This window comes from Haliaeetus albicilla, chromosome 18 (assembly GCF_947461875.1).
Source record: "Haliaeetus albicilla chromosome 18, bHalAlb1.1, whole genome shotgun sequence".
Taxonomy (NCBI): domain Eukaryota; kingdom Metazoa; phylum Chordata; class Aves; order Accipitriformes; family Accipitridae; genus Haliaeetus; species Haliaeetus albicilla.
The window spans coordinates 29989639-30003236 of record NC_091500.1 but is presented as its reverse complement, the minus strand read 5'-3'; the positions used below and the strand labels follow the sequence as shown (position 1 = coordinate 30003236).

The window sequence follows — 13598 nt, the reverse complement described above, 5'->3', positions numbered from 1 at the left end:
GGGCGGTGGCACGGCAGCCGGGCGCGGCTGGTGCATGCGCAGGGCCAGATGGGTGGGGGGGGCTGGGCGGTGCCAACGCATGCGTAGAGCGGTGGGGAGGGGGTCGGGTGGGCTGGCGCATGCGCAGACTGAAGGAGGACAGGTGCGGGGGAGCTGTTGGCGCATGCGCCGTCCGGAAGACTCGGGAAGGCGGTGCTCCGCATGAGCAGTGCCGCTGCGGCGGTGGGGGGTGGCTGCGCATGCGCAGTGCCATGCGAAGTGCCGCTCGCCTTATGGCCGCCGCCGTGGGCACCGGGAGCGCGGCCGCGGCCGGGTCCAAGCGGCTGCGGCCCGAGCCCGCCCCCGCCCCGCGTATCGGCACCCATGACGGCACCTTCCACTGCGACGAGGTGCTAGCGTGCTACCTGCTACGTCTCCTGCCCCGCTACCGGGTACGGCCACGGGCTACCGTACGGCGGGACCGGGATTGCGGCCTGCTTGGGCCCACTTGCTACCGGGCCGGCTCCCTCCCGGGACCACTGCAACGGGACAGGGACACCGTGCGCTGCCCCGATCCCTGCCCGCCCTCGAGGCCCGCATCTCTCCTCGGGGCTGCCCTTAGGTGCCCAGTCCCCCCCTCGGGGTTCCCTGTTACCTGGGGGCACCTCTCGGTATTCCCGGTCGCACCTGGGGGCCACCCTTCGGCTCTCCAGTCCTACTTGGGGGTCCCTGGTCCCACCCAGGGGCCACCTTTAAGTCCCAAGTCGCCCATCGGGGTCCCTAGGCGCACTCAGGGGCCACCCTTCAGGTCCCCAGTCCCACCTGGGGGTCACCCTTAAGTTCCCAGTCCCTCCTCGGGGTCCCTGGTCTCACCAGGGGCAGCTCTTGGGGGTCCCTGGTCACTCCTGGTGACCACCCTGGGCTCCCCAGCCTCACTTCTCCTCCCCGCACCACTCCCCCCCCCCCCGGCAGGACGCGGAGGTGGTGCGCACCCGGGACCCCCAGCGCCTGGCCCAGTGTGACGTGGTGGTGGACGTAGGGGGTGAGTACGACCCCGAGCGACATCGCTACGACCATCACCAGAGGTGAGGCCTCCCCAGCCATGCAGGACACCGGGGTCCCCTGGATGCCAGGGGTCCCTCGGGGCTGACCCCATGGCCCCGCAGGTCCTTTGCGCAGTCCATGCGGAGCCTCCGTCCCGACAAGCCCTGGACCACGAAGCTGAGCAGCGCTGGGCTGGTCTACTGCCACTTCGGCTCCCAGATCCTCGCAGGGCTCCTGGGACAGCCGCAGGACAGCCCTGTCGTGAAGGTGCTCTACGATAAGGTACCGGGGGAACCAGGAGGGTCTTGGGGGGGGCCTCTGACCACCCCAGTGCTGCACAGCTTTCTCCAGGGCTTCCCCTTGGTGGGGGTCACCCCATAAAAGAGTGCTTTGGGGAGGGGGACCCTGTAAAAGAGGGGAGCAGTTTGTTCTAGCTACTGGTGCACAGTTAGGCTCCAGGCTGGGCTGACCCCGTCTGTCCCCCCACTGTCCCCAGCTGTACGAGAACTTTGTGCAGGAGATCGATGCCATCGACAACGGCATCGCACAGGCAGAGGGGGAGCCCCGCTATGCCCTCACCACCACCCTCAGTGCCCGCGTGGGCCACCTGAACCCCCGCTGGAATGACCCCGACCAGGACACTGAGGTGGGGATGGGGAATGTGGCGGGGTGGGAGCGGGGCCACCCTGCTTGGGGCCACCACTGACCCTCTTCTGCATCCCCAGGCGGGGTTCAAGCGGGCGATGGAGCTGGTTGGGGGCGAGTTCATGGACCGGTTCGACTACTACCACCGTGCCTGGCTGCCTGCGCGGGTGGTGGTGGAGGATGCCATCCGGCGACGCTTTGAGGTACCCACCGTGCCAGTTCTGGGGGGAGTCTGACAGTTTGGGGGGGAGCGTTGGGGTGAGGGGAGGCCACGTCCCCTCAGTATAAACCTCCCTGCATGGCCCAGGGTGCCTCTTGTACCCCATATCCCTACACATGGCTGTGCACCCCCTCCTGTAGCCCTACACACAGCCTTGTACCCTCTCCTGTTCTCCTATACGCCTGCCTGTGGGTGTGCACCCCCTGCTGTGCCCCTATATTGTTACACGTGGCTGTGCCACCCCCTCCTGTGCCTCTATACCCCTACATATGGCTGTGTACCCCCCTTCTGCTCCCCTATGCCCCTACACATGGCTGTGCACCCCCTCACGTGCTCTATATACCTATGTATAGCTGTGTACGCCCATATCCCCACGCGTGGCAATGTACCCTACACCTTATATCCATGCATGTGACTCCCCCTGCACCCTAATATCTTCATGCACCCCCTCTGCACCCCCACATCACTGTGCACGATCACGGACCTTCCTGTGCTTCCCCACACCTCCCTGTGCACCCCAGTATTCCCACACACACTCCTGCAACCCCAGAGCTCCCCATGCAGGCTCGGCAGAGCACCCAGCAGCAGATACACGTGGATTGGGGAGGAAACTGAGGGATGGGATGGTGCGGGGCCTGCGTGGGCAGGACCCCCGTGTGCCCAGCATGTCCCCCTCACCTAGGTAGACGTGAGCGGGGTGGTGCTGGAGCTCCTGCAGGGCGGCTGCCCCTGGAAGGAGCACGTCTTCAGCCTGGAGCAGGAGCTGGCGCTGCCCAACCCCCTCCAGCTGGTGCTTTTTCCCGACCGCAGCGGGCAGTGGCGGGTGCAGAGCGTCCCAGCGGGGCCACACACCTTCCAGAGCCGGTGAGACTTGTCCCCTTGCTGCATCCCCCAGCCACAGTGGTGTCCCCATGGGGGCAGGTTTTCACCTGCCACCTCCCTCTCTTCCCCTGCAGCCTCCCTCTCCCTGAGCCCTGGCGAGGTGTCCGGGATGAGGAGCTGTCCCAGCTCACCGGCATCCCTGGCTGCGTCTTCGTACATGCCAGCGGCTTCATCGGAGGCAACCGCACACGGGAGGGGGCGTTGGAGATGGCCCGGCAGACGCTGGCGCAGCAGCACGGCGGGGGAGCATAGAGCAGATGAGACCCCTCCCATCGTGGTCACCCCAAAAGGGACCCCTTGCTCAGTGGGGGGGATTCCAGGGACTGCTGCTGGGGATGGCTGAGACTGTCCCTGCTCAGCACATCAATGGGATCGCAGCGGGACGCTATAATGGCGCTGGCTGGCTGGGGGGGGGCTAAGCTGCCCCTGGGGGTGTCGCTGCTCCCAGTCCCAGTGTTGGACTGGTGCGAGCCCAGTCAGAGCCTAAACCAAGAGACTTTTTGGATCCATTTCTCCGAAGATTGTCCCCATTCCTGTTACGTGTCTGCTGCTGATGGGTTCCCAACGCCAGTAAAACCCAGTGTGTTCCCAGTGCATTTGCTGTTCAGGCAGTGGGGGCTGACGGGGGGTGTCAAGGGGTCCTTGGGGTACAGAGCGATATGGGCTTGCCAAGGGGCTGTGAATTGGGGTACAGAAGCGGGTGCAGGCATCATCCACCCCCTACACCCCTCCCCATACTGGGAGCCTGGGAGGGGAACGCAGGCATCCTGCTGCCCCCCCGCCACAAACCCGTGCAGCTGGCGGTGCAGAGGGGGAAACAGGGAGCCCCCCCCCTCGCTTCCAGCCTCCTGTCGCAGGGCAATGCGGGCAGCCTGGCTGCTCCTGCTGGCACTGGGGCTGCCTGCCTGCCCATGGGGTTGCAGATGCCTGGGGGGGGGCCCACCACCAGTGCTGCCCCCTACCAGCAGCTGCAACGAGACCCTGGGAGGGGGCAGACGGCCACGGGCGCCGGACGTGGTGGTGCTGGCGGCCGTGGGTGGGTGGCTCGGTGCCATCCTCATCTACGTGGGCCGATACGTCCGGAGGAGCCGAGCTGAGACCCAGTTGCACCTCGAGTACCTGCGGGCGCTGCCCTGCGAACCACCCAGCCCCAAGGAGGAGGAGGAGGGCGAGGAAGAGACACTCAGCACCGTCCTCTTAGGCGCCGTGGACACAAGCCATCACCAGCAGCAAACCAGGGAGCCCCAGGGGCGTGAGGGCCCCCCCCAGACCTGCCCCAGCGGCTGGAGTGGGTTCGTATCCCATTGTTTTCACCCCGTATCCTCGTGCCACCCCCATCCAGGCTCTGCTCCCCACACAGCACTGCTGAGGGGCTGGCTGCTGCTGTCTTTGCCCCTATGGGGTTTTCCCTGCCCTGTGTTGGGGCTTGGCTTTGGGGAGGATTTTGGGGGTCCTGGGGGTGTTTGTGGAGCCAAGGTTGTGGGGCTGAGCAGGGACCTTCTGCTCTCCCAATCATCTCCATGCCCCAGGCTTTAGCAGAGCTATTACTGTGTAATCCTAGGGATTAAACACATGTAATCCCGGGGTTTAACCACGCTGCCCCCCTCCAGCCTCACCATTAATCCCTGCTTTGGGCAGGGGGGTGGCCCATCTGCCCCCCCGCAACCGCTTCAGCACTGGTTGGGCTCACGCGGGCTGGCACGTTCGCTGCCTGGCTGCAGCCCCAAATGGGCCAAGTTTCAGTTTTTATGGACTCACAGAGTTTTTGGTTCACTTTGGGTGGTTCTTCCCACCCTCAAGGCAAAGCCCAGAGGCTGCACTTGCAGCTGAGGACCCCTCAGCCCCCTCTGCCCTCACCTTTCCCCTTAGGGCAGCAGCTCTTCAACCCCAAAACAAAGCCCCAGGGCCCATGGGCTGCAGAGGGCTCACACCCACCAGCACTGCAGCACCCCAACATTGCAGCAGCTGCCTTAATTAAAACCGATTTAAGGCACAGGGAATGGATGTTCTCTTGCAGGTTCGCCCCCAGCTATTTTTGACATGGAAAAGCAGCACTGGAGTTCCAGAAACATGCACAGACCCGTGGGACTTTGAGAACTCGCCCCACACAAAACTTTAAGCCCCCCCCCCTCCCCCTGCATGAGGAAAGAGCAAGGCATGGAGAAGGCAAGGGGAAAAAGAGCCACTTTTAATCTGTACAGCACGAGCCCTGTGAGCTGTGAGACCCTGAGGAGGTATTAAAGGCACCTGAGGTCGGGCTGTGTGTCCCAGGAGGAGGATGGAGGATGCGGAGGGAGTGTCCTGGCACCGGCTCTTCAGGAAGATGCTGTTGTGGACCCAGGTGTTATCACAGCTCCAAGATGGGCTACTCACACACACTGGTGCTGGCTATGACGGGGCTTGGGCTGGAGCTGTTGCAGGGGACGTGGGCGCTCATGAAGAAGAAGGGGATGTGGCTGATCTTCCCCGTGGACCAGCACTGGAGGGGGAAGAGGATGGGAGGAAGCAGATGAGTACAGGACACAGCAGGGGATGACAGTACAAGCGTCACCCTCTTGTCTTCCCCGTGATCCCAGCAAGGACACCTTCCCCACCCTCTCCTCCCCACTGGGACACTGTAGGGAGGTTTTTCCACCTTCCCTGCTCTGCCGCTGGATTGATCTCCCTCCGGGACAGCGATGGGGAGCCCCCAAAACTGCTGCCAAAACTGGGGACTGCACTTACCACGGTCAGGAGGGCACCTTTCTTGAAGCAGGGGTGGAAGGCGATGAGCTGGGGCTGCGCGCCGCACTCACCCCGCAGGAAACCGCTGCAGGTGAAAGGAAAAGCCACAGTTACAGCACGACCGTGGGGCAGTACTTGGTCATACCGCCAAAACACAGCGCCTTCAGGGTAGCTTGTGGTTAAGCGGAGATGTTTGGGCCCTGCTGGGATGCACCAGGCAAGGGCAACCTGAAGCAAAGGGTTTTGAGGTGGATAATGGACAATATGGCCAAAACATAACTGATTCTGGGGTAAAAACGGTGACACTGCCTGAAGCAGGAGCACAGAGCGGCAGCATCTCTCTGCTCCAGGTGGGTCTGCTCTTCCCCACCACTCCCCGGGGGACTGCTGGTATGCAACCAACCCAAAAATGCGCTACTACGCACCACGGCAGGAGCTCAAACACGGGGCTGTTGCGGGTGCGAAACACAGCAATGACCGTCTGGCTCTCAGGAACATCAGCATGCCCTGCAGGAGGGAGAGAGAAGGAGCAGTAAGGCCTTCCCTTGCCCGAGGGACAGCACAGGCACACTTACAGGCCCCCCAACATGAGACCCGGGATGTGGAGGTCAGGTTTTTGTGGGGAGCAACTAGAGGCAGCTGGGCACTGCAGAGACAGAGGCAGGCAGACACCAAGGTGGGGGAAAGCTGGCTGAGGTCTGCATTTTCCTCACACAGAGGCAAGCAGGATTCTGGGATGGGGCTTTCAAAGACCTCTCAGTGATTTAAAGCTGGCTCCGAGGTCTCAGGTAGCTAGGTTTGGCTGAGAAGGGTTTGGGCAAGAGATGAGGCGACTCCTTTGGAAACACCCCAGCCTGTAAGGTGTGACGTGGGGGCCCTGTCTCTCCAATATGAAGGGTATTTTCCATCCCGTTGCAGTTTCTGCACTGAGATCCTCACAGGACCTACCTGGAGGTGCAGAGGATGGGGGGGACAGCTATGGGAGTCCTTGTACCCTCAGGGTTTCCCCCCACCTGGTTTCTTCCCCACCCAGCTTTAAGCACAGCAAATGAACCAAGATGCTGAGTTTCGGCCCAGCAGCTTCGCCTGTCTCCCCACCGGTGGCATGCAGGGAGGGAGCCCAAGGCAGCAGCATCCCCAGCACCACGTTTTGGTGTTCCCTCAAAGGTCTGCTTTGTCTCAGAGCGGGGCCCATCCAGGAGAGCCTGAATGGCTCAATTATCCCAAGGGCTGCTCCTAAAAAAACGGAGCCAAGAGGCCCAGTCGGGCTCCAGGCGTAATGTGGGCACTGTGGGAAAGTGGAGACCTTGCGGGGGGGTTGGGAAAGGTGATTTGTCCAACTGGAAGTGGGGAGGGAACTCAGACACATCCCTCTCTGAAGGATACAGAGGAGCGGAGTCATGGTGAAGAAGGATGGAGGGTGGGTGCTGCCTTCCCAACCTGACTTCTCTCCCCCACAGGGTTTGTGCCCCTTCTGCCTACTGGAAAGGGGATTTTCAGGCAAAGCCCGGCGCTGGGGCAGGCAGGGTGGAGGCAGCACCTCCTTCTTACCTCTGATGATCACTGCGAGTCTCTCACCGGTGGGGTCCCACACCATGGAGTGGATTTCTCCTCCAATCCTGAAACCAGCATGAGCAGCGGTGAAGTACCCCACTCCAGCCAATGTCCCCAGCACCTGGGGGCTGTTGCCGAGGGGGGCGCAGACCCCTCTGCATCCCAGGTGTTGCATTAGGGCAACGGGCGCAGCCAGACCCACCTCTCCTCCCCATAGAGTGTCTCGAAGGTGGTCTCAGACAGATCTGCCACGATAGAAGCTGTTTTTGAGCCTCCCACTTGCCCTTGCATCTCCCCTGAAACAAACAGCCTGGTCACTTCATGTCTCCTGCTTAAATTACTGTGTGGGTCATCTCACTGCCCTAAATCACACTTCTGTTTCCAAAGTGTTGCAGAATTCCTCTCTGTTTCTTAGAGCAGCTGTGGGGCAACATGCTGCTAGCCTGGTATCATCTGCTTATGTTTGGGGTGGAGGACAGGGGAGGTTTCCCCTCCACAAACATCAGGACCAGCCACCTCCATGGAAAAAAAGCCACAGGAGTTGGGCATTTAACCCGCTGTAAAAGTTTCTCTGCAAACCATTTGTGACTGCAAACTCATAACTGTGAGCGAGAAGCAACGCGAGGGGGGAAAAAACTCAACCCCACAGAGATTCTGTGCTTTGAGAGACCGCTGAGACACTCTTCCCGCTACGTGTCCTGGCTTTGCCTGCCACTGTCCCAGCAGGCTGGAAAATGCAGCTAATAAGCAAAAAGCCCATCTGCCCAAGCTCAGCCACAGCCAAAAGCAAGATCACTTGGGGACCAGCCACTGGCTCTTGGAAAGCTTCGCCTGGGTGGTTGGCTCAGGCAGACTCACCCCTGTACTCCGAGAAGGACAAGGAGTAGATGACAGACGCACCCAGCACCGTGAAGAGCAGTCGGCTGCCGTCAGGGCTCCAGCACCCTGTCTGCGGGACACAGAGCCACGTTAACACCCACTACCCAGGCCAGGGAGGTAGCAGCTTGCAAGGGACTTTGTGGAGCCAGCTGGAAATGGGGGGCATTTAGTAAAACACATTACACATCCCCGAGGGTCTTGGAGGCAACCTGTGCCCCGCAGGGGTGGGAAATGTCCCCATCCTACCTGGCAGCGTCCTTTGATAGTGGGCCACCGCTCACACGTCCACATCTGAGCTTCCCACACTCTGCAAGAGAGACAGACAGAAGTAAGTGGGACAAACTCCCAAGATCTGCCCCGATTCTACTGCTCTGAGAGAAGCCCAAGACATCAGACACAATTTGCCCACCCCTCTTTACCCCCCACATCAGATGCAGTAGGAATGGGAGCAGTTAGGACACAAAGAATTCAGATCTGCTTCGGTTTGGAGCAAATGAAAAAGATAATAAGGGCTGAAATAAAACATCTTACAGGCGGGGAGCTCACCTGAACACTGCGGAGGGAGCGGCTGCCAGGACCTTGCTGCCATCGGGCGACCAAGCCAAGTAAGTGACACCACCGCCCCCAAACCACTGCAGCTGGACGCAGTTTTCGGTGGACACATCCCACACCTGAAGGAGGGGACAACAAGAAGGATAATGACACCAGGACCTGAACTCTGACCAGGTAGTTAGCACAGCTTTGGGGGTGGTTTTGCGTGCATTAGGGAATGCAGACTGATGCTTTCAGATCTAGTTCAAATTCAGGAGCTGCCTAATCCATCCTCTGACGAAATGCCGCCTGTCCTCAGCAGTCTCACAGCCGAACCGTCCCTTGGTGACCCCACGGTGGGCTCACAGTTCTGGTATCCCAAAGGCAGCACTCCAGGAGGTTCAGCCTCTTACTCACCAGCATGGCTGTGTTGACCGGTGATGCTGAGAGCAGCAGCTCCCCGCTGGGAGCCCAGGCCAGGCTGGTGACAGGGCTGTGCCCTGGGTAGGACAGCACCTGAGCGCAGCCAGATGATGGTCTGTAGGGAAGGAGAGAGAAGCCACCATGGTCGATGGTGAGAAGGGCTGGCCCACGTGCTGCTGAAAGCCAGCGCTTTGTCTGCTGGCGGGATGGGCACCTGCCTGGCGTCAACCCAAAGGGGCTCGCAACAACCCATGGAAGGGCCGGGGAGATGCGTGGGGCTGTCACCTGGTGGAGAGGGAGGTGGGATCCAGGTGCCAAACCAGGACGCAGCTCTGGCAGGCGACGGCAAGGATGGAGGCACAGAGTGGCTTCCAGGCCATGGCGGCCACGTTCCTCTGCAGGCGATGCTTCAGCGAGGGGATGGTGGCACTGCCGGAGAGAAGGGAATCGTGACAAAAGGAAAAATGGGGGATCAAGGGTCCTCACACAGCCTGAGCTGGGCCACAGGCTGTCTCCCAGTGTCCTCTCTCCAGCTCTGACCACAGTTGGGGCCTAAAAGCATAGAGTGAGAAGTGGGGGGTGTGCCCCACCGTGACCTGCTTCCTGGGTGGGGGGGGGAGGGACAGAGGAGATCCCAGCCAGGTGACACCAGCACCGTGCAGCAAGCCAGAGCACACCTCATGCAATTAAGTGTCGTGCCCCATGCTGCCCACAGCCCGGCCCCGGGATGGGAGGTGGCACTTGCTGGCTTGAAATTCCAGCTGGGGGAGAGTGCCTCTGCAGGGAGGCGCGGGGAGGGCTGCAGGACCAGCCGGCAGAGTCTTCTCCTGAGGAGGGCTTTACATGCACTGGGGGAGCAGGGAGACCTGGAGGAGAAAGGAGACTCAATGACACCCAAGAGGCTGCTCTGCCTGTGATGGCAGCCAGGCTGTGTGCCACCTGGGATGCCCCCAGGAGCTACAGAGCAGGGAGGGAAAGAAAAACGTAAACTTAAGGCCAGAGATTTTCGGAGATGTCCTTGCAGAGCTCTGGCTACACAACAAGAGGTTCTGGGGACAGACAGGGCCAGCGAGAGCAAAGCCCAAGCGAACACCAAGGCAGCGCAGGGCAGAGATGGAGGAGGAATCCTCAGCATGTGCTGGAGGTGGATGTAAGAGGGCAAAAGGGGGAGCAGGGCGTTCTGCGGAGGCACTCCCTGAGGAGCAGTGTCTCCCAGGACATGGCCAGCAGTGCTCAAGGAGCGGCCCAGCTCTCACCTGTTGGAGTTGTAGACCCGAATGGAGTCATCCAGAAGAGCCACAGCAAACTTGCTGGTGTGGGGGTGCCAGGCGAAGGCCCGGATGGTGCAGCCGGCCCTGGAGGGAGGAACGGAGCAGGGTGAGGCATGCCAGCTGCCACACCAGTGTTCCCGGCTCAAGGCAGCAATGATGGGTTCGCGGGCATCAGGCATGACCACCTAGCAGCCCCCCAGGGCTGACAAAGGCAGTTCCCAGAGTCACCAGTAAAATAAAACTTCCTTTTTGCTGCTGAATGGGACCATTTTCTCTGATAAATTCCCTGTTCCTGCCAATTATTTGCAGGGCTCTGCTGAGGAGCCAGTTAACAAACAGTCTAGGGTTGATATTTGGAGGAATTTTCCAAGTGCTGATCTAGTTTAATGCTGTTTCCTCCACGTGCAGTGCATCGGGGCATGATTTGCCTCTTCATCATTGTACACAAACTGGGGCAGCCAGAGGCAATGGGGAAATATTTGCCCTAACATCTGTCTAATGGGGAGGCTGAACATCTAAAAAATGGGGTGATCTTGTCCTCGTACCCCCACCCGCTTCGCTCAGCTCCACAACCCCCTTTCGTAGGGTTTTACAGACGCCCACGGACAACGGTTTTCACAACACACAGGACTCACCAGTCCACCGCCTGTGAGAACGCCGCGATCATGTCTTCGCTGGTTAGCTTTGGGGGAGAAGAGTTAACACTGAGCTGGCAGTGCACGTGAGAGCAGGAGCTGCCTCTGGTACAGCAGTGAGGACCCCCCTGTATCCAAACACCCCCTCTTCCTTCTCCCCCCATCTCGATTTCGGTCTCTCTTGGAGCACTTTGCTGTCCTAATGCCTTTCCAGCACCCATTTTCCTCCCTTTGGCAAAGGAAATTTGCAGCATTTGTAGCTGGGCACCACCAGGAGAAATATTTTGCTGTGTTTTCAGCTGAGAAGCACCCACCCGCCATGCAAACCAGCCCACTGGCACAGGGTCAGCGTCGCCAGACATGCTGCATCATCCCTGCCTTCCCGAGCATGAAGGTAAAGCACCAAAAAGACTCACCGAGAGGTGAGGGAACAGGGAGCCATGCAGTGAGGAGAGCCAGTGGCACACTGCCAGCAGGTACCTTGAGCCTGCCTTCACCCACTGCAGCCCTGTGGAGAGAAAAGGACCATCAGATCTTCCATGGTCTTCAACGAGAGGCCCGACGGGCAGAGGAAGCACAGGCAGCTGCGACAGGCAGGGACAGGCATGATGGAAAAGGGGATGAAGGGAACCAAAGGATCAAAGTGAGATCTGGAGAGACCCGGGAGATCTCCAGGTTCTCCCTGAGCAGCCCAGACTCACCCTCCTCCTCGGCACTGGCGATCTCTTTCAGCACCCCGCACAGCCCCACGTCCCGCCTGCAGCAGAAAGCTCGGTCAGCCTCCCTCACCCCGTGTGTTGGTGACGCAAAGCCCAGGCCACTTCTCTCCCCATCCCCACAAAATCCCCCTCACCTGCTGAGAACACCCGGGGCCTCCAAACCAGCTCTCCCCTCAGCTGAGGGCACTTACCCCAGTCACCAGTGACTGCTGGACCTGCCCCCAGCTGCGCTGAGCTCTCAGCCATATTATGAACCCCCCCAAAACTCTCTCAGGAAGCTCAGACTGGGAGCAGGCTGTGTATCCCCACTGCTCGTGCGTGAGAGCTGAAGGGGCAAAGAAGCCTCTGCCATGTTCCAGGGTGAAGTGGCTGCAGGACAGGTACCGGGAAGGGCATTTGAGAGCAGATTTTAAGTGAACAGACAGCTCCCAGCTTTGCCTCCCGCAGACTTGGCTGTTTCTGAGGGTGGAGGGGACACCCCCCCCCCACACACACACTCACCAGGCACTGAGGCATCCCTTCCAGAGGGACTCGCGGTGGTGGATGAAGGCTGGCTGGGTGCTGTGCTCCAGCCGGCTGTGAGCCTTGAGGGTTTCCTTGGGCAGGCTGAGGACGGGCAGGTCTGCCAGCTGCGGGCACCGAAACCGTGTGGTGAGCGAGGCAGCTGAGCTCGAGGGGGGTTCTGGGGGCAGCTGGGAAAGGACCCCCCCCAGTTGCAGAAAGCAAATAGCGATGTGATAAAAGACGGGAAGCAAAGATGGAGCGAAGGGATGAAGAAATGCCCCAGGTGTGAGCCTGCCTCCTTCATGGCTGAGGGGAACCTCTGAGGGGGGTGAGGAGGAGACACCCCCAGCAGAAGGGGCTGAAACTCCAGTCACGGGGGGGTGTCAGTGCGTTACCCCCGGGTCTGGCGGGGGGGGGGGGGGGGGGGGGGGCTGTTCACCTGGTTCTGGAAGGTGAGCTGCTCATGGAGGCGGCCGCAGACCAAGCTGTTATTGACCTCGTAGAGGGTGATGTCCCCGGGGGCCGGCGGGGGCGGGAAGAGCGCTAAGGAACACATCCCGCCGCGGGGCCTGGGGGGGAAAAACGGGCTGAGGGGCTGAGAAATACCCCCCCCAAAATCCCCCCCCATAGCCCTCCCCCCGCTAAGTCCCTGCCCAGCAAAACCTGCGAGCAGCGAGGGGGAACGCTGAGGGGGAAGGAATCCCCCTATTCAGCCCGAAGCCGCCGCCGCCTCAGCCCCTCACACCCCCAACACAAACCGCCTCCCCCCCCGCCTTTCTCAGGCCCAGGGGGCCGCCATGTCGCCCCTCACACGTTCCGAGCGCGCGGACGGGTGCCGGCGAGGGTCAATCCCCGGCGCGGCCGCCTTCGCGCGCCCCCTGGCGGCTCGGGGGGCGGGGGGAGGAATTAAAGGGGCCGCGACCCCCCGGTTCGAGCACGGTGCGGGGGGGGGGGGACACGGACGGACAGACAGACAGACAGAGAGACAGACACACGACGGGTGGGCACCCCTCCCTGCCCGGTCTGCCTCTGCGGTGACTGCGTGTCTCGTCTTGCCCTCTGTAGCGGACCCCCCCCCTCCTGTGAATTGGGGGCTCCCCCCACTGTAAAAGGGGGTGATAAATAGGAGGGTGCACCACCACCACCCACCCCTTGCACCCTGCTCATCCCCCCCACCTTGGGGTTCTCCGAGCACATCATGACCCTCCCGTGCAGGGTCCCATGGGAGGGGAGGTGCTCACTTCCATGGGTGCCCCCCCGGGCATGGGTCCCATGGGTGCCTGTGTCCCCCACCCTGTATTTGGGTCTCATGGGTGCTCATGTCCCCCTATACCCCAAACCCAGGTCCCACGGGTGCTTGGGTCTCATGGGTGTCCATGTCCCCCCACCCTGGGTCCCACGGGTGCCTGGGTCTCATGGGTGTCCGTGTCACCCCCGACCCCAAACCCAGGTCCCACGGGTGCCTGGGTCTCGTGGGTGTCCGTGTCACCCCCACCCCAGGTCCCATGGGTGCCCACATCCCCCCAGGCGGGACAGTGGGTGCTGCACGCCCCCCCCCAGCCCCCTCACCTTGGAGCGCTCCCAACTC

The 13598-nt window shown here is 61.3% G+C and overlaps 2 protein-coding genes across 5 annotated transcripts; one reads left to right on the top strand and one right to left on the bottom strand.

Moving 5' to 3' along the window:
- Positions 1–230: 230 nt before the first annotated feature.
- MYG1 (MYG1 exonuclease) lies at positions 231–3364 on the top strand. The gene is given in 9 exon segments (XM_069806389.1): positions 231–431; positions 952–1064; positions 1146–1305; positions 1520–1669; positions 1749–1871; positions 2571–2752; positions 2845–3014; positions 3017–3130; positions 3133–3364. Coding segments are annotated over 9 exon segments (1233 nt in total). The 5' UTR covers positions 231–239; the 3' UTR covers positions 3162–3364.
- Positions 3365–4939: 1575 nt separating this feature from the next.
- On the bottom strand, positions 4940–13598 carry AAAS (aladin WD repeat nucleoporin). Of its 4 annotated transcripts, none has more exons than XM_069806382.1 (17): positions 13580–13598; positions 12450–12579; positions 12008–12135; positions 11489–11544; positions 11204–11295; positions 10788–10834; positions 10138–10236; positions 9167–9310; positions 8876–8996; positions 8474–8598; positions 8174–8234; positions 7907–7997; positions 7251–7344; positions 7046–7113; positions 5920–6001; positions 5495–5579; positions 4940–5249 (listed from the first exon to the last, which is right to left on the bottom strand). In XM_069806382.1, the coding sequence occupies exons 2-17, from the start codon at positions 12564–12566 to the stop codon at positions 5136–5138; spliced, it is 1524 nt and encodes a 507-aa protein (XP_069662483.1). In that variant the 5' UTR covers positions 12567–12579; positions 13580–13598; the 3' UTR covers positions 4940–5135. The 4 variants fall into 4 exon arrangements, with proteins under 4 accessions (XP_069662483.1, XP_069662482.1, XP_069662480.1 ...); XM_069806381.1 differs by lacking the exon at positions 13580–13598 and adding an exon at positions 12822–12887; XM_069806379.1 differs by lacking the exon at positions 13580–13598 and adding an exon at positions 12674–12815.